General features: G+C 41.6%; 1 protein-coding gene across 4 annotated transcripts in view; it reads right to left on the bottom strand.

The window, feature by feature from the left end:
• Nucleotides 1–6,242: 6,242 nt before the first annotated feature.
• CACNA2D2 (calcium voltage-gated channel auxiliary subunit alpha2delta 2) overlaps nt 6,243–22,138 on the bottom strand; it is a 310,100-nt gene continuing 294,204 nt past the window's right edge. For all 4 annotated transcript variants that reach the window (XM_063426623.1, XM_063426624.1, XM_063426625.1 and 1 more), the window contains 8 exons: nt 20,115–20,186; nt 19,192–19,344; nt 18,370–18,422; nt 17,939–17,994; nt 13,490–13,613; nt 13,280–13,389; nt 11,760–11,842; nt 6,243–10,918 (listed from right to left, as the gene is read on the bottom strand). In XM_063426623.1, coding sequence (XP_063282693.1) covers nt 10,793–10,918; nt 11,760–11,842; nt 13,280–13,389; nt 13,490–13,613; nt 17,939–17,994; nt 18,370–18,422; nt 19,192–19,344; nt 20,115–20,186 — 777 coding nt within the window. In that variant the 3' untranslated portion in view covers nt 6,243–10,792. The remainder of the gene's footprint in view (nt 10,919–11,759; nt 11,843–13,279; nt 13,390–13,489; nt 13,614–17,938; nt 17,995–18,369; nt 18,423–19,191; nt 19,345–20,114; nt 20,187–22,138) is intronic.

Here is a 22,138-nt window from a genome sequence, read left to right as displayed (position 1 = left end):
GCAGCGAGCGCTTACCTCTCCTGCAGCTCCTGTCAGCTCTCTCCTCCTCCGCGCCGGTCCATTCAGCACCTCTGTCAGCTCCGAGTGTAAATCTCGCAAGAGCCGCGGGGTCATAGTGCGGCTCTCGCGAGACTTACAGTGTGAGCTGACAGAAGAGCTGCACGGACCGGCGCGGAGGAGAAGGGAGCTGACAGGAGCTGCAGGAGAGGTAAGTGCTCTCTGCCAGTCCCCCTTCCCCCCCCCACTGAACTGCCAATGCCACTGGACCACCAGGGAAGGAGAGCCCCCCTCCCTGCCATGTATCAAGCAGGGAGGGGGGACGAAAAATAAATAAATTAATAATAATAATAAAATAATAATAAAAATAATAATAAAAATAGATAAATAATAATATAAAAAAAAAGTAAAATAATAATAATAAAAAAAATATATAAAAAATGCCCACCCCCCACCAAGGCTCTGCATCACACTCTGCATCACACACACACACTGCACTCATACACACACACGCACACTGCACTCATACACACACACTGCATTCATACACACACATTGCACTCATACACACACACTGCATTCATACACACACACTGCACTCATACATACACACTGCACTCATACACACACTGCACTCATACACACACACTGCACTCATACACACACTGCACTCATACACACACTGCACTCATACACACTGCACTCATACACACACACTGCATTCATACATACACACTGCACTCAATCAAGCAGGGAGGGGGGACGAAAAAAATAAATGAATAATAAAATAATAATAAAAATAAATTAATAATAATATAACAAAAAAAAATAATAATAATACAAATAATATTAAAAATGCCCACCCCTCACCAAGGCTCTGCATCACACACACACACACTGCACTCATACACACACACACTGCATTCACACACACACACACACACACACTGCACTCATACATACACACTGCACTCATACACACACACACTGCACTCATACACACACACTGCACTCATACACACTGCAGTCATACACACACACTGCAGTCATACACACACACTGCAGTCATACACACACTGTAGTCATACATACTGCACTCATACACACACTGCATTCATACACACACTGCACTCATCCACACACTGCACTCATACACACACGCTGCACTCATACACACTGCATTCAAACACACACTGCACTCATACACACACACTGCACTCATACACACTGCATTCAAACACACACTGCACTCATATACACTGCATTCATACACACACACTGCACTCATACACACTGCATTCAAACACACACTGCACTCATACACACTGCATTCATACATACACACTGCACTCATACACACACACTGCATTCATATACACACACACACACTGCATTCATTATATACACACACTATAAATAAATATTCAATTAATATAATTTTTTTAGGATCAAATTTTATTTAGAAATTTACCAGTAGCTGCTGCATTTCCCACCCTAGTCTTATACTCGAGTCAATACGTTTTCCCAATTTTTTGGGGTAAAATTAGGGTCCTCGGCTTATATTCAGGTGGGCTTATACTCGAGTATATACGGTAATAAAAGATGTTTTAAGGAGCTTCAATAATTGTATTCTTTACGCTTCCAGAATAAGAGTAAGAGGGGAAGTATGTTCCTTTTTCTTTTATACTTAATACCACTATTATTGGTGGGTGTCTAGATCATTGTGCGCACTTTATATATTGGCTTATTAGAAATTTAAAATGTCGGGAATTCAAAGTGAATTATGACTATAGACAAATTTGAAACATTCACCAAGTCATTCATGTATTCAATTTGGGTACTTTGGTTAAAAATGAAAAGATTCACTTTGAATTTCTAACCAAAGATATCTAGAGATTCCTGTTTTCTGTAACAATCATTGCATCTTTATACCAATCGTAATGCCGCAGAGAACATGTGTAAAACAAAGAATACAAACATCCAGGGATAAAGAATACTTTGCTTGACAATCCATGTACCCTCTCAGCTAAGTGTCAGGTACCAGCTGCTGTTTAGAAAAAAAGAATCACAAAGGATTTTCCCATGTCCAAAATACTAATTCTATCAACCATGTCTTTTATTTATAATAACAATCTCTTTTATGTGCATACTGTTCCACACACATTCTGCTCTTTGCATTCTGCAGCGGATGGAGAAGGGCCAGCTATGCATGTGAAAAGAGTATTTTTTTTTTTAATTCTTTATTTTTGTTGTGCACAATAGTAACAGTAATCCTTGGTGGGCCACAACGGCGACCTCAAGGTATGGTAATAAACATTTGCAATACAGGTTGTGGTAATCGATAGTCAGGCACATTTTTTTAAGTTAAAGAGATCAAGATTGACACAGTATAGGTTTCCGATTAGCATAAGTGATTTAGTCTGAAATGCACATTTCTATTATAAACAAGCTGGTCAATGAATTATATTCTAAAGTGTGTAACACATGTTATGGTACAATGCATAGGTATTCAAGTAATGTATTATCTTAGCGTGGTTGAGTAGCACTAGCAATATAATAACAACATAGTAAATAGTATTCCTTTTAAACAGTTAGCACGGTTAGAGCAGATATAGGGGTAAATCTCCGTTAGCTGGCCGAACCCATTGGCAACCTTGCGTATGTGTGGCTATACGGTCTGAGCACCTGGGAGATTGCACAAGACAATAGGACATTACTCTTTAAATTGGAGGCATATAGGAGGATATAGTTCCAGGAAGGTTAAATCGTGGAGTAAAACATTGTCCTCAATAGTTGGTGTTCTCAGTCTCTGGCGTCCCAGTTTTTTTTTCTTTTTTTGGGGGGGGGGGGGGGGGGAGGGTACCCAACTCCAGCCTTCGGCAGAAACCCTTGGTGTCCTGGGGGTGCCACGGTCCAGGGAAAGTCCAGGATTGCGGGTGTCTCCTCACCTCTCGCTTGCAGCAACGGTGCGCTCCCGACCCGGGATCTCAAGAAGGAAATCAACTGCTCCTCTTCTGCTCCAGGCTCCAAGCTCACCATGTTCTTTTTTTCATTTTAGTCACACTCCAGTTTCCTACCTTATGGGAGCAGGAAGGTGGCTTCTGCTGGCTGGGGTTGATGGGAGTTCAGAGCTTCCTCCTCGTCTGACAGCCGAAGGGGACGGAACTATACAAGTGGAGGTGGAGCTATGCCTATCAAGGGCGGAGTTATAGCATTAGAGGTGGTGTTATGTCAGTAAGGGGAGGGTTAAAACATTGTGGGCAGGTGAAGGCAGGCACTACTAGCTCACGGTCCCTCGCGGCAGAGTCTGTTTCAGCTGGGAGGGAGTGGGGGGGCCGAGACTTCCTCCCAGCTCTCCAGCAGTACCCGGTGGGGCCGCTCATGCCACATGTCCATCGGGTGGCCCTGAGTGCGTGGGCAACCTGATGGACATTTACTCAGGTTCCCAACATGTGCCAGGCAGCTGCACTGCTGCCATTACCAATTTTTTGTCGCGTACCCCCAGGGGCACTGGATTGTACCCCTGGGGGTTCGCATACCACAGGTTGGTAACCCCTGCCCTAGACCAAATTGAAGAAGGACAGCGTCTTTTGTAAAGGGTATTCCAAGCTTTGATGGAAGTCTTGGTTGAGAAATACATATCTTTCATCCTTGTGCACTGAGATGGAAGCAGCCATAAAATATAATTGATTGAATAAGGTGAAAGTTTGCTTGCTTCCATCTCAAGCCAAAGAGGGCGATCACTATCCAAGTTAAATTTTAAAGCCATCGCAGCAAAATAGTATTGAGTAAAGTCAGGCAAGCCTACGCCCCCAAAAGTTACTATGTTTTTGTAATATGGTTAATTTAATCCTGGCAGTTTTTTTTGTTCCAGACAAGAGAGCTGAATGTACCTTTTGAAAAAAAGATAAAGGGATTGAAAGGGGGATGGTTCTAAGATAATATAACATTTTAGAAAGGCGAGTCATTTTAATCGAATTGACCCTACCTTACCGAGACAATTCAAGACCACTCCACCTCTATAGATTGTTCCTAAAATAGGACCAGACCTTACCCAAATTATAAGAATGCATCTTGGACAGGTTCTTGCATAGGCCCAAATAAGAAATATAGAAGTCTCTCAAATCAAAGTCGAACCTACTCTTTAAAATATTTATTTCATACCAAGGTGAGAATCCCATGTGAATTTAAGGTAAAAACAATTCTCTAAGTCAGCTATGCCTTCTGTCCAGCTTCTCTGGCCTTAAATTTGAAATTCACCTTAAATACTCACTTTAGTAAATAACCCTGTAGGTTAAAATTGCTAACACTGCAAGAAGGCGACCCACTTAATTTGATAATGTACAGGTGCAGGTCTTTAATGATCTATTCCAAGCAACACTAGACAGAAGAAGGCAGCTTAAGCTAGTCACCCAAATCATCGTTTCAAATAATACAGATGGGGTGTCAGCTTTAAATTACTTCTTAACAAGAATAGCAAGATGTTGAGTTTCTCCTCCCTGGTGGACACTTGGACTCTACTCTGGTTCTGCTGTTGAGGGCTGCTCCAGGAGTCCACGGTTCATGGGGATGCCCTTATCTGTTGGGGGCTCCCCCATGATAGGGGCACCAATATCAATGACACTCCTCCCACATTACAAGTCATGGTGCTTACCAGATCACCTAGAGGGAACCTCAAGTCTGTGGGACAACACCAGAAGAAATGTTACTAGCAAGCCCTTGCATTCTGTGATTTTTGCACTCTGCTTGCATTCTTCACAAACTTTGTTTTCTAATTATTCTTTTTTTTTTGTCAATTTTATTTGCTTATGAGTCTGTGTTCTGTTTCCATTGTTTTAGTGATTTTTCCCACTGGTGGTTTTTGGAATTGTGTGATAATCAAAGAAGAGAGGATTTAATTCAATTTTCATTGGTTCAATGTCATTGTCCATAATCTTATGGTCGCGCATGAACATTCTACTCAGTGTAAGGTTTTTCTGATCCTGTTTTGCAATATGTAACATGTGTTTTTCTTTGTTTGCAAAGGTACACACACATTCACACGAACACCACATAGAAGTTAGAAGACACAAGAATAAATAAATCAAGCCAGGTCTAGTTGAAGTGAAAATATGCACATTATTTAATAACTGATTCTTTGTAATAAACCATTTGAAAATATTTTACAAGTAAATCACACACGCACAATATCTTACAAACTTTCTGTCACTTGTTTAACTTTTCTGTACAAATAAATAAATAAATAAATAAACTTTGCTCCAGTTAACGGAAAAAAAGCCACTAACTGATGGAGAGAAATTTCAGCAGCGATGACCCTCGAACCTCCAAGATATATATATTTATATATATTTATATGTATTTATATTTCGTTTATTTCTCTTCAATGATGGAGGATCTGACGAAAACGAGAGCAGATGGACACCTGGCGCGCACACATACAACACACCCCTCTTGGTAAGGACCAAACACACGCAAAAGCTACAAGCAAAATGACCATTATATTAAGGGATTAATTAATGAATCCCTATCCAAACCTGGCCCTCCCTGCTTCCCCAAGCCCAAACAGAGGAGAGGTCAGCCTGTGGCATCTCATGGCAGAGTGCAGTTGCACATAAAAAGAGTTGACATCTCCTTTCTCGTAGGACATGTATGAAAGAGTCATAGGTTGTCACGTCGACCCATACTGTGAGTGTTCTATCAGTGTCCTGCTTAAAAGGGGAGGCTTTGTTGCTTGACTTTGATGAGACAATGCAATATGGAGTAAACAAGATGGACAATACCTCCAGGAAATGGCTTCAGTGAGCAAAGAGAGTGTCTGACATAGGCCAGACAGGATCAAGCACTAATTAGGTTAGGGGGAAGAAACAGATCCAACATGATGAGTGTGGAAGAGGAAAATGGACAGTAGTCAGGTTACAGGATCAGCAATGGGAAAGGTGGGAAGAAAACAGAAATAATGATGTTGGAAGAAGAACATAAAAAGTAGGTAGGTAATGGGTGTATGCATCATTTTTCAAATGTGACTCTTTTTGGTATAAGGTGATTTTATAGAACGTGTATGTAGTAACAAGCAGAGTTCAAATGAATGGATATAGTGTGCAAAAGAATAGTCAAGTATTTCTTTATAAAGAGCAATGCAAACAGAGAGCTTTACAAAGGGATTATACTGAGCAAAATTAAGATATATGCAGCTGATATAAAGAACAAGAGGAGATGGAGAGACAAGTTAATTAAGAAAAACTAGAAAAGATGTAAGGTCAGTTTATTAAATTAATGGTTTGTGATATATGAAGAATGATAATCACATAAATAAAATAAACATTTCTCTCTTAAAATAGTTTATGCAATACATCTGAATAAATTTCATCACACAGTTCTCATAAATGCAGAAATAAAATAAAATAAAAAATACAAAGTGCAAAAAAACCACAAACAGCTCCACACAGTATATTTGGCAAATAGGACTACGATTTTGGAGCCACTAGCTCGATCATCTTCGTGCAAAGGGTTTATGTGAGCAACATGGTTGCATGACCATATGTCCTTCCTTCCCTATTACCCCACAATCAATCTCTCCTCAAATCTAATTCCAGTAATGTATGCACACATGAAAGAGTTAAGAACTTTGCAAACACTACTGATCTATGTGCACTGACATTGGTTAAAGCATCTGGCTGATGATGGGAGTATAATGGCCTTCTTCGCTCTTTTTTGAGCCATTCATTTGAAATTTTAACATTTGCTTTAATATGCCATATTATGACTTGGTTATTGCCTGTACACTACTCTCTGTCCTATCTTAAGTACATATTCTGCCTTTATTGTCTATTTGTGAATCACACTGTAACCAGAAACCTTTATGAGAGGGCTTCCAAAAACATGAACTATGGGCAGAAGATGGGCTTTTTCTTCTGAGCTTCTACTGGTTGAGATGGTTCTAATTTAGAATTTTTGGCACAGATAGTCTCCCAGAAAAATAAGCTCAGATTAATATTGAAAAAGAACATCCCCTATCCATAGTGATGTATATCAAACGAACACCTCAATCCACATAAAAAAAATAATTTATGCCCTCAGCTAGAATTAAGATGGAATGGAATTAAGCTAGAACTAATAGCAAGGAGTCGGGATATAACTACCGAAGTCAAACAAGGAAAGGCATGTAGAAGTAGATCATAGGATATGTTGTAACAACCTCTCCATCATCTATACATGTTGGAGTAAAGAGTGAGGAAGTACCACTCCATGCCTTTACTAACACTGATATGTATTTTTGGCCACGTTCTGTGGGCCATAATGATGGAGGATGCATGGAAAAAGAATGAAGACTGTAATGGGGCAAAGCAATATCTATCTGCATATTACATGCCTGCATATAGAAAAACCTGTATGAAGACTGGAAGGGAGATAGGCAAATGGCTGGGGAGGTGATTTACTGGATGGTGGGGGCAATAGAGGATAGAGTAGTTTAGGGATAGAAAACTAAATCATCTGTTTGATCAATCAATTGTTTGTCCAGGGAACAGGAACAGGTCTGGGTTACAGGTGATTGTAGTATGCGTTATACCGGTTGAGGAGCTGTATCCTTATTGTGAAATGATCACAAACTCTTGGTCTCACACTGATGAAGATTTTACTCACTATTTCCAAGCTCTCCAAACCACTTCCAATTAAGCTGTCTCACATATCTAAGCAATCAGAACTTGTTCTCATAAGGTGTCCATAAGGTAAGCCATGGGTTGTGTCTAAAGGTGGCAGAGAAGTAGGTGCTCCTGGACACAGAACCCATATGCTCGGCAATATTTGTATGTCAGTGGTAACTGGATGCTTGCTGGGGTGGGTGCAGGCAAAAACAGATATGATATAACTGGAACGTGGGGTAATTGGGGAGAAGGAAGACTAGAGTCTTGACTCACTCTCAATGAAAGGAGTGTTTTTTGAGAAGAAGGAAATAGGGGTGTTTTGCTCAAACCAATCAAAATTTTTTAGCACAACTGAGAGTACTTTTGACGAAAGGTGTAAAGGGCTTCGTCAGTCAATAGGAGAAGCTAGAGCCAATAAAGAGATATGACACGAACAGCAGTATGAAGAGAGTCTGTAGACTTTATACACTAAAGTGGGAAATGAAAATTGACAGGTATAGTATCCAGAGTATGATAATACTGAACAGAGTAGAATAATACTACCCAGAGTTGGATAATGCAATCATTAGTAAGTATAGGACTTGGTTTATTTTGGGAAGGTGTTGTAATTGTGGGAAGGTACATTATCTGGTGTATATGGAGAGGGTGTTGTAATTAAGGGAGGGTACAATGTCTGGTGTATTTAGGGAGGGTGCTGTAATTAAGGGAGGGTACAATGCCTGGTGTATTTAGGGAGGGTGTTGTAATTGAGGGGAGGGTACAATGTCTGGTGTATTTAGGGAGGGTGCTGTAATTAAGGGAGGGTACAATGCCTGGTGTATTTAGGGAGGGTGCTGTAATTGAGGGGAGGGTACAATGTCTGGTGTATTCAGGGAGGGTGCTGTAATTGAGGGGAGGGTACAATGCCTGGTGTATTTAGGGAGGTTGCTGTAATTGAGGGGAGGGTGCAATGCCTGGTGTATTTAGGGAGGGTGCTGTAATTGAGGGGAGGGTACAATGCCTGGTGTATTTAGGGAGGGTGCTGTAATTAAGGGAGGGTACAATGCCTGGTGTATTTAGGGAGGTTGCTGTAATTGAGGGGAGGGTACAATGTCTGGTGTATTCAGGGAGGGTGCTGTAATTGAGGGAAGGGTACACTGCCTGGTGTATTTAGGGAAGGTGCTGTAATCGAGGGGACTGTACAGTGCCCGCGTATTTAGGGAAGTTGCTGTACTTTAAGGAAGGTATAGGGAAGGTTTCTTGACAAGCACAGTATTTATTTTCTTTCAATAAGATTGAATTAAGTAATCATGGACTATGTGTGCTGAACTCAGATTGTGCATAGCAGTGAAACATTTTTCTTCAGTCCCTTATTGAGCATTATCTGAGCCCACAAAAAGCTGTTCTCATGTATTTTGTGCTAAATGTTGCATCACCCATGGGGGCCAGATGAATATTGTTTGTACCAAGTGTGTGCTTCTAAAGGCCAAATCCCCTTCAGAGATGATTGCTCTCTGTATAGGGCAGGCTACTTTTCACAGATATATACGGTAACATTATACCAAGCTTCAAATCAATGATACATTCTTCGAGTTCCAAAAAAAACCTCCCAACAATTCTTCACTGATCAGTAGTATCTGAGTTCTACGTAAGCTGCCTTCAGTTATATTGTGCTACTTGTGGGGTCAACCAAGGGGACCCTGATATATAACTATTGTGTTGTGTTTGCAGTTGCCTTGTGTGTGCTTCTGAAGTCAGGATCTCCCTTAATAAGTTTTGGGACTTTCTCAAATTTAACAATGACATTTTAAAGATGTACAGAATGTATATTTCACACACACATGATAAATGATAAAGGCTGTAAAGCAAGGATATGCATACGGATATGCCCCACCAGCTGGTGCTGGACTACAACTCATTGCCTGTGATACTGGATGAAAGTGGTGGGAGTTGCGTTCTAACAAGTTCTTGGGTTCATCCCTTTTTTTACAGCATCACAGTGTCTGCAAACGCAGAGCACTGCACTGACTTGCTTGCAGAGTGATTTGCGCTTGGTTGTTCTGCTGTTTGAACTGGCTAGCCTGTGGATTCTGTTGCCGCTTTGGAGGAGTCAGGCAATGCACCAGTAGTAATTTATGCTGCTTTTCCTTTCACAGTCATACACTCTGTGTAACTGTATACTGCAGTACACTACACCTCAAAGAGTCCCCACTGATGCCTGTACAAATCTGACGGCAGAAGTCATAGACCGGTTTCTTTGGTACAGTACTGTACGACACGGAGGTGTGTGAACATCCTCTGGGGTTCAGCTGCTGTAATGAGCTCATCACCTACGCATGTAGCATACGTCCCTGGCTGTGGCAGTAGCTTTGCAGCATGATCAAAAACACCATTTACACAGAGACGTGTAGAAGTGATGGTTGGACATTTACAACATCCAGCTGTGAGGCTCTGAACGGACATATGACATGGGGAACTGACACTTTGCATGGAAAATCGAGCTCTGCACGTACAATTGACACATGGCAAACTTTGCTAATTCTGCATATAGACATGTTTTTTTCTACACAGTGTCTCTTCATCACCTCCCTGGTGACTTTGGCCCAGAGCACATTCCAAGATGAAAGTAAACCCAACTCCTGGGGTAAGCAATATGACCATGATATGATGAGTCTTGACAAGATGGAGGATGTATGCATATGATGGCATCATTGTGTAACCTATGCTCCTGCGATGCAATGTAGGAGCAGAAAGAAAAATCAAAGGGCCCTTTACACACTTTAGGTAAGAGAGCAAAGGGTCACAGTGAGTTCATGACCCCGCCATAGAGATCAGACGTGACCGAAACATGCAGTTTCAGGCCAAGAAAACTGATGGACGATAAACAGGAAGTACTTAACATTGCCATGGTTACCACGGTCAATAAACAGGAAGTTCATCTCGTTGTCATGGTAAATACTGCCACTGTCCAGGATGTTATTTTCCTGACTGCCATGCTTCCCTATGACATTGAAAGGTATCCTTGGTGAAAATTTTAAATCATCCAAAATAAGTGGTGGTTGTTGTGGTAACTCAGCCCAAAGCGCAGGAGTGGCGCTTGCCTTGTTGTCATGGTAACCGCATCAGGAAACAAGAAGTGGCCTCAGGAAGGAGGGAGGGAAGTAAGGGCAGGTCTAGAGGCCCCGACTGGAGGCGGACGAAAAGCTGGGGACAACACATAGGAGCAATACTTGAAGCAGTGCCAGCAAAAGCCACGACGGCCGGAATAGAGAGCCTCTGCCACAGTCTGATGTGTCCTCCTAGTAGAAGGGACATGGCACCGTTAGATTATATACACAAAAAGTGAAGTGAAGCTGCATTACTCATGTCTGTGCTAGATTTGTAATAGAGGGGCTTTAATACAAATACTATAAAAACTCCTATTAAAACCACTATAGAATGGTGAAATGGTACTGGAAATAGTTCATCTTCAGGCATGTAGACCTTCCAACAAACTGAAGAGCCTGCCTGTTGCCTACTAGCAGTCACTAATGGGGACCACACACAGAGCTCTTAGAGGAACACAGAAACAATGCAGCATTGGAAGGAATACTGTCTGAAACCTTGGCTAGTAGCTTCATGTCAATGCTGATAACCTCATTTCCACAATCAATGCAATTAATAGGATCAGCTCCTTTGTCGTTTTAATGCTATCCATTTTAAGGCACTTGTAAAATTGCCATCTAAGAAACTATCTACAGAAGTTTAAAACAAATTGCAATTCTGGGAAAGACCTATTAAACTGTAGCAATCAACAGGAACATTTCACTGACTTCCATGATGATTGCATCACAAGTAGAATGCTGACTCAGAAGTGTTCTTCTTAAATAAATCCCTGTGTGTCTTGTGGGATATTGAGCCTGCTGATTAGTAAAAAATACCAGGAATTCAAAGAGAATTCAAAATGAATTCAACATTTTCAGCCAAAGTAGCCAAATTGGAAAAATTGTCCTTTTCGGTTATATATTTTCTGTTTGGGTAATTTGGTAAAAAAAATAAAATTAAGGAAATTCCTTTTGAATTCCCAGCAAATGCACACTTCGGTGAATAAACCCGAGAGTGTCTTAGAAATGAGTTCTATATATGAGGAAATACAGTTACCATAGTGTTGTAATCAAAACAGACGTGAGGTCCTTTCCGATAACGTGGCCTTTGAACCAGCTCACACTGCTCGGGCCCCTCAGCTGCGTATGGATTAAGGATGAGATAAATGAACCTGAGAATCAACAATCAACTAAGTCAGTCTCCAATCAGATAAATACCAGCCCAACCATCAGTCGAATGGACATAACCATCAATAATTGAAACACCACACACAAATGCAAAAAAATTATAGATGCTTTAAAAAGGTCACAGCCCACATTGTAGTACGAATTTGCCATAACAACTCACACTTAAAGGAGACATTAAAGGGACACTCCAGGCACCCAGACCACTTCTGCTCATTGGAGTGGTCTGGGTGCCAACTCCCACTACTCTTAACCCTGCAAGTGTAGTTATTGCAGTTTTTCATAAACTGCAATAATTACATTGCAGGGTTAACTCCACCTCTAGTGGCTGTCTACTAGACAGCCACTAGAGGTCACTTCCTAGTTTCTAGTACAGGTTTCCTGTGCTAGAGCGTCGCTGGACGTCCTCACGCTGTGTGAGGACCTCCAGCGTCGCTCAAAACCCCATAGGAAAGCATTGAAATGATTTTTCAATGCTTTCCTATGGGGAGACGTAATGCGCATGCGCGGCATTTCCGCGCATGCGCATTAGGTCTCCTCGGCCGGTGGGCGAGATTAGTCTCGCCCACCGGCCGACGTAATCACAAGGAGGAGCGTCGCGGAGGCGGAGACAGCGGCGAGGGACATCGCCGCTGCCTCAGGTAAGTCACTGAAGGGGTTTTCACCCCTTCAGTAACCGGGGATTGGGGGGTGGGAGGGAGAGGTACCCTCCAGTGCCAGAAAAACTGATCGTTTTTCTGGCACTGGAGTTTCCCTTTAAGTTGTTCCTTTCACAGTTTAAGACACTTTTCAGGGATTCCAAAGTGACATTGCATTCATAAGAGATAAGGCCCATGGTAGCACCTTTTATGATGATACAATATTATAGCAATGGTTATGGCATTCCTGTGTTGGGGGGCTGAGAATGATTAAAATGCATGGCATCTTGAGTGCAGGTGCCTTCTGACCCTAAGTAACCCCCTAAGCAACACATGCCCATACCTTGATGGCTATCTAAAGGCTCTCAGTTTCTTAATTCATATTTCCAATTACCACAGAATCAACTAAAGATGTAGTTCAACAAGAAGCACAGCTCTCCCTGTTAGTTTCCGCAGGTCTAGGATGGGTAATACCATATATAAATATTGTATTTACTTACAAATCTTCTACCTTGGACCTACATCTCTTGAGTGACTACAATTCCTTAAATTTTTGCCACACTCTTAAAGTCCACCAACAGCAGCTGGGGTACCAAGATCGGAAACTTTTACTAAACTTTGCTTTAACGTCACACTGTAAACTGTTTAGGTGACCATTTTGCAAATCACTAAGCTAGCAGTACTTATAGCCCAGCTTCCTAAAAAAGGAAACCCATTTCCCACCCTGGTGGAACGATGACTGGTTAGAGGATACAGCGTGTCTCAGCTTGATCCATTTTAATGGAATCACACTGACTGCAGAGCATTTTTTCAGCCACCACAAAGAGAAGGTTGGTGTTGGAGAGTCTCTGAGCATGAAAATATCTGTGAATAGGAGAAATGAAGAATGATTAACTAGGTAAATATCAGGACCTTTGCACCGTACAGGTATCATGTAGACACATGCACCCCTATCCCTACATACCGAGAACAAGGGCCGCAATCAATGCCAGCCGAGTATGTGGCATTGATCCCATTGAAGTAATACTGTGTCTGTTTCATGATGCAACTTGCTTCTCTGGGCTCCATGTTTTCACCTGCAACATCATCTGTAACAAAAAGCAAAAGAGTGGGTGGAAATATGTTAATGTTTGAAAAGTGAAAGTCTAAACACCAGTCACAGGAAGTTATGGAGCTCTCATACTGATACATCTACAGAGCATTTCTGATGGGTTATCTACAGAACCTTCATGATGGGTTATCTACAGATCATTCATGGAGGGTTATCTACAGATCATTCATGGAGGGTTATCTACAGATCATTCATGGAGGGTTATCTACAGATCATTCATGAAGGGTTACCTACAGAGCATTCCTGATGGGTTATCTACAGATCATTCATGATGGGTTATATTCAGAACATTCCTGATGGGTTATCTACAGAACCTTCCTGATGGGTTATCTACAGAACCTTCATGATGGGTTATCTACAGAACCTTCATGATGGGTTACCTACGGATCATTCATGCTGAGGTATCTATGGAGACTTGATGCAGAAGTATTTATAAACATTCATGTTTCAAGGTACCTCATCCCAGTTGTACACTATTTAGGACTTCTTTATAGATCTGTACTTGGAGGGAGGACCTTCATACTTTCCTGTTCCACCCTCTCTCTTGCCATCTTATTTTCATCCTCATTCTCCCTTCTCTTACCCTCTTTTCGTAAGTAGTTTTAAAATGTAAAACATGTTAGGAGTTATTCCAGTTCTGACTGTCCGAGACTAGGACTATTTCTGATGTTCAAATTTGAACATCTTGACATATTTAGAATCCAACAACTGTCCTTACTGTGCAGCATTTCCAGCATCTAGTACTTGGAAATGAGCAGAGGAGTGTACAGACTAAAGTTATGAAATGGGACATTCAAGATACTTCATTTTAATTTTTTTTTTTTTTTGTCATTTAAAATATTTTATTTTAAATTTGCATTTTATTGAGTTTTCTCACACAAAACACACTTGAATCACAGTATAAGAGGAATATGGTGTCATAGACAACGATTTAACAATTGCTTAATTCAGTCTATTCATATAGTATTACATCTATGTAGTACATCTGTGGGGGTTTATGTCAGTAAGGGTCTTTGTGGGGACCAGTGTCAAAGGTTGATATATGTATGAGTCGCTGTCGGTTAGGGGTCACGCCTCCTTACTGGGTCTGTTACATGGTGAAAGCGGGGTTTTAACATCAGCTATATACATGGTATCTTGTCTGCGTTGCTCTTAAGCTTAGGGTAATTATTTCAATCATGTGGCTATTGGCCCTTTACGATCTTACCCTCCCCCATCGAGCGAGGTTTGTGTCCTGCATCGCATATAATGCCTGCCTGGAACCTGTGTGGATGCCGGGCAGGTCGTGTACCGGTCGTGTGGTGTACCCCCCTCGTCGGGTGGAGAGTGTTAGCGTTTTGTGCTGGTCTTGGCCTTTTGGGCCGGCGCTGGGTTATTACTGGACCTTTGCAGGCTATGGAGGAATGCCACTTGGTCTCCGTGGGGGGTTAATGTGATTGTTTCCCCGTCCTTTTGGGTGTTTAAGTAACCCTCTGCTCCCCATCTATATTTAATGCCCGCCTCTCTTAGTTGTTGTGCCACAGGTGCTAGTTGCCGTTTGGCCGCCAGCACTGCGAACGGGAGATCCCCATATATAGCTACAGTCGATCCCTGAAATCTGACACTTTTGAGCTCTCTAGAGCGTGACATTATAATGGACCTGGCTGCAGTGTCCTTAGTGACAGCTATAATGTCTCTAGGGGCTTCCTCTGGGGCGGTTGCGGCTTTTCTGATCCGGAACGCTGCAGTCACCAGCTCCGGGTTAGTGTCTCTTTTAGCTCCCATGTGGTGCAGCAGGCGGTGTAGGTAGGGCAGGAGTTCCTCGCCTGAGATCTGTTCTGGCACTCCTCGAAGTCTGATGTTCTTCCGTCTGTGCCTTGTTTCTAGCACTGTCACACTTCTGGTGAGTGTCTGGACTTGGTGGGTGAGCGCTTGGATCTCTTTCTGTGCGGTCTGCAACTCTTGGTCTCTGGCTCTCTCTCTAGTTTCCCCGTCCGCAACTCGTGTGCGCAGGGTCCCTAGTTCCGCCTGTGTTGCTTTTAAATCAGCCTTCCAGACCTGCCTCATTTCCAAGAGGAGGTCCCTTATGTCCCTCTTGGTCACCGGTGAGGAGTCATCGTCGGAGCTCAGCTCACGGTTAGTGCAGCTTGCAGAGTTAGTGCCGGTGGTTTGTTCCGTCTCTTGTGATGCCTCCGAGGCCTCGCTGTCACTCAGCTCCGCAGGCGCCATCTTGGGAGCGACTCGTGGAGTAGGTCTCTCGAAGGAGAGCCTTATGTCGGGCATATTGCGGGATGTTTGCGTGAACGATTTTTTATTATTTTTAGCCCCATCATATCAGCTGGGTGGGGGGTCGTTGCTTGCTGCTTTTGGAGCTTTTTAAGGGGTTTTGTTTTCTATTATTCGGTTTCTTCGGCGGAGCTCCGTCTAAGCACTTCTTGCTTGCTGCTCAGTCAGCCACGCCCCCCTTCATTTTAATTTTAATAATTTTGATCCATCCACATGCTGCCCCACAATCTCATGTTCCTTTACTGTTATAACTTCTAGTTCATACTTTTTTCCTCTTTGTATTGTATGATTTCTCCACAATAATATTATAATTGCCAAAAAAAGTCTTCTTGCTGAGGTATCTAAAGAGCATTCATTATGTGACATATATGACGCCTTCATACTTGGGTATATGGAACCATCAAGTATAGATATATTTGGAGTGTTTGTTCTAAGAAACACCACAATTAATTTAATATGGAGTGATGCAAAAATTAGAGCTGAACTGGAGAGGTTAGAGAGGGTGAGACAGGTCCATGATACACTTTCCTGATAAGAGTCTTTGCTCCAGAGACCCATATGGCTGAATTATGGTAGTCTTAGGTCTGCATCTACTAAAATCTATCCAAAGGCTGTGATCTCTTTTATCATGTACAATACAATATCCTCTCTTTTATCATGTACAATACAATATCCTCTCTTTCAGCAATACAATTTATTTCATCCAGTATTGATTGTAGAGCATTGGTAACACTTGCCAACCTTGTACACTGTTTTGAGGGTGACACAATACCCAAGTTTCTTCCCATAACCACAGACTTTGATATATGTGTGTCTGCGTTTAGTTGAGTAATTATAGTATTTTTGGCCATTAGATCTCCAATCTTCTGTCAAAATCATTTTCTCCTTTTTGAGATAACTAGGATATCATTACCTAGTGCCCCCTTATGGTAGTGCCTATTAAGGGACACTGTAGGTACCATAACTGCTTCATCTCATTGAAGTGGTTATAGTGTTTGGAGCCCTCTGGTGTTTCCTTCCATTCAGCATTAAACAATTTTTTTTATGATTCAATGCTAAACAAAGTCCCCATCAACCCATCCCTTCTGTGCTGCTTGAGCTAATAAGGAAGCATTATCTGAACAGAAACGGTCGGCTGTAATTCGCGGAGAGTGTCAGCTGACCACTTTCAGCCTGCTGCAGTGCCATTGCAGGTATGAATGAGTACGGCAACAAGGAAGTGTATAATCTCTGCCTTAGCCACACCTTCAGTTGGGGTGGGGCTATGGGAAGCCTGAGAGCCTTATTCAGTGTAAATCTGCATTAAATTGGTTTAACACTGAATGGAGGAACAAGGTTACTCCCAGCACTATAACCAATTCAATGAGATAAAATAGTTACAGTGCCTACAGTGTCCCTTTAAACCCAAATAGTAGGGAGAACAGGCCCAAATTATGCAGATCTCCCCTTTTTCTTAGATATCCTGAAGAAGCCCTTATTTTGTTGGTTCCCCCATACATAGGGTGAGGTAAAGTAAGAAACCCATTGCTGGCTATTCATTGGTTTAAACACTTTTTATTTTAATACATATACGGTATATATATATATATGTTTAGGCATGGGAGGATGGATCAATCCAACAGTCTTATGTTGGTAGTGCTAATTTCCTGCTATATTCCAGGTGAGCAACATTTATGATGGTAATGGGAATTTTGTCAAGTAACATGGTTTGGGATTGTTTTGTGGAATGTAACACTCAAGTAGAGAAATTGGCGACCTCTAAAGACACCATCATGGAAATGGAAATACTTTGGGTTTTTTTCTGGGTCCATGTTGCATTATGTCATATGGTAAAAATGGTATTTAGGTCTCTAATTTTAATGTCTCTAATCCCTCCTGATATTTCAATATAATAATTGCAGATAACAGCCACTGATACATATCTCCTATAATACTTTCACTAAAATGAGAAATCCTACTCCTACCAATTTTCAGAAAAGAGAACCCTCTTTCAATATCATGAATCACCCTAGGCTCATGTTCCGAGGTGTCACTTACCTGCCTGCATCCAGCTGCTGTATGTTAGACTAAACAGGAGATGCTGAAGTAGTGACCTGGGAGAAGAGAAGTGTCTGTGTTTATTATTTTAGCAAGCTGGGATTCCATTATATAACAAAACGGCTGAGAATGAAGGAAGCCCTTAGAAAATCTAATCCATTTCAGAAGAGAGAGCCAACAGCCGTGATGTGGAAACAATGAGGTTTATTTCACTAAAACAGCGGAATGCCAGCTTGCGTGCAACTAACCAAAAGTCTTTAGGCACATGAGCACTATGGGAAATGTAGTCCATAATGATTGAAGCATGTACCAGATAGGAAAGGTTCATATATTTATATATATATATATAAGAAAAACGAACACTCTCTCGTATATGCTTTGTTGATCTACACAAACATGCACATTCACATACACACATTTCGTGAGCTCACCAGGCAGCTGCTGAAGATAACCAGGCGAGGTTCAGGATATCTGCTATGGTGGGCTGAGGAAGAAATAAAATATTATTTATCACAAAACTGCAAAATATTAAAAGACTATGTTACCCATGATGCATAGCCACCTGAGGCTGACATCTGCATGGCCAATGTTAGCCATTAATACTCTGTCACATTCATAGGTGCAGCCTCTCTTCTAACAAGCATCATATTCACTAAAAACGGTCATGTTACACAACAACTGTTGATTTTATCCTGATCATTGGTGGCCAACCTAAAACTCTACCCTGCATGTCCCTATGTCTAAAACCCATGTCTGAAACTTGGCGAACCATTTTAATCAATTTCCAGATCCATCCCAAATCTTAAACAGATTTATATTTTCTATAGCTAATGTTAAGTGCCTGGGGATGTCATTCTCGCTAGTTTCTATTACAGTCTTGTCTCCAGGTATCCTGTGGACTTATATGCTGATCTAAAACTAGAGAGGGACTATAGCCCCTCAGCAACATTTCTAAGTGCAGGGCCTGGCAGGATGGCCATTCAGAGCAACTCTTTGAGGCAGATGTTTTCCCCATCACCGGTCCCTGTAAGGTCATTCCCTGAGCCATGTGCTCATGTCTTTTCCTTATACAAGTCATGGCCATTATTCCTTACACAATAGTGTCCAGTTTGCCAGAAACACCTATAGCTTGTCTGTGATTGCTATAAAAGCCAGCTTCTATTCTGTGCTTCTGACGTACTCTCCGTTACTGTATGAAACTGTATGAAATTGATCTTCAGTAGTTTTTAAATCTCTATAGAGTAAATACTCACCACAAAGATACCACGGGGTGCAGCTCCCTTGTTGCTCTCAGTTTTCGGTGCACAGAGAGACTGATAATCATACGATTCTTTACGTGTGAAGAATGAGTTATTATACAGAGCAGCCATGAGATTAGGGTCCACTTCACTGAAGAACTTCCCCACCTAAAGGGGAGAATAGAACGAATAGCAAATACATCGATGTAAGTGAAAATGAGGGTGCCAGGGATATTAACAAAGTAATACGTGGATGCAATGTAACGTTTGAAATGAAAACAGGTTAAGAAACGAGTAAGTGCAATAGTAAGGACAGTACATCTACCATAGCAGAGTAAACAGAATCAGAAGTATCAGAAGAACCGAACTTTCTGCTGATTTAAGAAAGAACATGACCAAACTAAGTTCAGAACGCAAACTAGATGATTTTGCAGAAATGCATAAAGTTACTCATCATTATCAGTTTCTAAAGAGGATAGCATAATGTGTACTATGCTTATAGAGAGGTCAAGCTAGTACCATGAGTACATTCAGGGAGCAACAACGTACTCTACTGATTTACGCAATGCAACCTGCTACTGGATCTCTCCAGTTGCAAAAAAGAGCATTGTTACTAAAATTTACCCAAGGACTAACACATGATGTTAATACAAAATTACATCTAAAACCTATTGGAGGGGTTTACCATATGTGATGCTTAGGATAAAAGTGATATGTGGGATTTTTTTTTTAGATTCTTGCACATACACACAACAACTCCTTTGTAATTTTTTTTGTTTTTTGCTGTTTAAATGTTTTGTTACTTGTATCTCAGGATGTGATTTTATACTATAATATTGGAACAATATGTCACAGTAAAATATTAGGCACCTGGACAATGCTGGTACACAGTCTGAGAATACGGGCTTAAAGCAAAATATCTGCTTATATTATATAACCTGACTCCAGTGATCTTGCTGGTTAGACATGACAAGGAATCCTCCATCATCGATCAGCACACATAATAGGTCCTGAGGGACAAATATACATATATATTGATATGAATAAAATATGATCCGCAGTTATCCCAAGACAGGGCTTCATGTTATCTACACAGATGTCAACACAAAGATATACAGTTGCAGAAAAGTGTATCAATCCATAAACATAAAGTAAATTATTGATTATATTATAGAATGCGGAAAACAGCAAGTGAAAATTATATGTCATGTGGCAGAGAGATAGTACTGCATTATGATTAGCTGACTTGGTGGGGGTTCTAGGGGCATTATGTCTTAGTATGGATTGGTGACTAGATGTCATGGTGAGGGTAGTGGAGGCATTATGTTTAGTATGGATTGGTGACCAGATGTCATGGTGAGGGTAGTGGAGGCATTATGTTTAGTATGGATTGGTGACTAGATGTCATGGTGAGGGTAGTGGAGGCATTATGTTTAGTATGGATTGGTGACCAGATGTCATGGTGAGGGTAGTGGAGGCATTATGTTTAGTATGGATTGGTGACAAGATGTCATGGTGAGGGTAGTGGAGGCATTATGTTTAGTATGGATTGGTGACCAGATGTCATGGTGAGGGTAGTGGAGGCATTATGTTTAGTATGGATTGGTGACTAGATGTCATGGTGAGGGTAGTGGAGGCATTAGGTTTAGTATGGATTGGTGACCAGATGTCATGGTGAGGGTAGTGGAGGCATTATGTTTAGTATGGACTGGTGACTAGATGTCATGGTGAGGGTAGTGGAGGCATTATGTCTTAGTATGGATTGGTGACTAGATGTCATGGTGAGGGTAGTGGAGGCATTATGTTTAGTATGGATTGGTGACCAGATGTCATGGTGAGGGTGGTGGAGGCATTATGTTTAGTATGGACTGGTGACTAGATGTCATGGTGAGGGTAGTGGAGGCATTATGTTTAGTATGGATTGGTGACTAGATGTCATGGTGAGGGTAGTGGAGGCATTATGTCTTAGTATGGATTGGTGACTAGATGTCATGGTGAGGGTAGTGGAGGCATTATGTTTAGTATGGATTGGTGACCAGATGTCATGGTGAGGGTAGTGGAGGCATTATGTTTAGTATGGACTGGTGACTAGATGTCATGGTGAGGGTAGTGGAGGCATTATGTCTTAGTATGGATTGGTGACTAGATGTCATGGTGAGGGTAGTGGAGGCATTATGTTTAGTATGGATTGGTGACCAGATGTCATGGTGAGGGTAGTGGAGGCATTAGGTTTAGTATGGATTGGTGACCAGATGTCATGGTGAGGGTAGTGGAGGCATTATGTTTAGTATGGACTGGTGACTAGATGTCATGGTGAGGGTAGTGGAGGCATTATGTCTTAGTATGGATTGGTGACTAGATGTCATGGTGAGGGTAGTGGAGGCATTATGTTTAGTATGGATTGGTGACCAGATGTCATGGTGAGGGTGGTGGAGGCATTATGTTTAGTATGGACTGGTGACTAGATGTCATGGTGAGGGTAGTGGAGGCATTATGTTTAGTATGGATTGGTGACTAGATGTCATGGTGAGGGTAGTGGAGGCATTATGTCTTAGTATGGATTGGTGACTAGATGTCATGGTGAGGGTAGTGGAGGCATTATGTTTAGTATGGATTGGTGACCAGATGTCATGGTGAGGGTAGTGGAGGCATTATGTTTAGTATGGACTGGTGACTAGATGTCATGGTGAGGGTAGTGGAGGCATTATGTCTTAGTATGGATTGGTGACTAGATGTCATGGTGAGGGTAGTGGAGGCATTATGTTTAGTATGGATTGGTGACCAGATGTCATGGTGAGGGTAGTGGAGGCATTATGTTTAGTATGGATTGGTGACAAGATGTCATGGTGAGGGTAGTGGAGGCATTATGTTTAGTATGGATTGGTGACCAGATGTCATGGTGAGGGTAGTGGAGGCATTATGTTTAGTATGGATTGGTGACTAGATGTCATGGTGAGGGTAG

The sequence above is a fragment of the Pelobates fuscus genome, chromosome 7 (assembly GCF_036172605.1).
Source record: "Pelobates fuscus isolate aPelFus1 chromosome 7, aPelFus1.pri, whole genome shotgun sequence".
In the NCBI taxonomy this organism is placed as follows: Eukaryota; Metazoa; Chordata; class Amphibia; order Anura; family Pelobatidae; genus Pelobates; species Pelobates fuscus.
The sequence above is the reverse complement of the archived record's forward strand: the minus strand, read 5'-3'. Positions and strand labels throughout refer to the sequence as shown.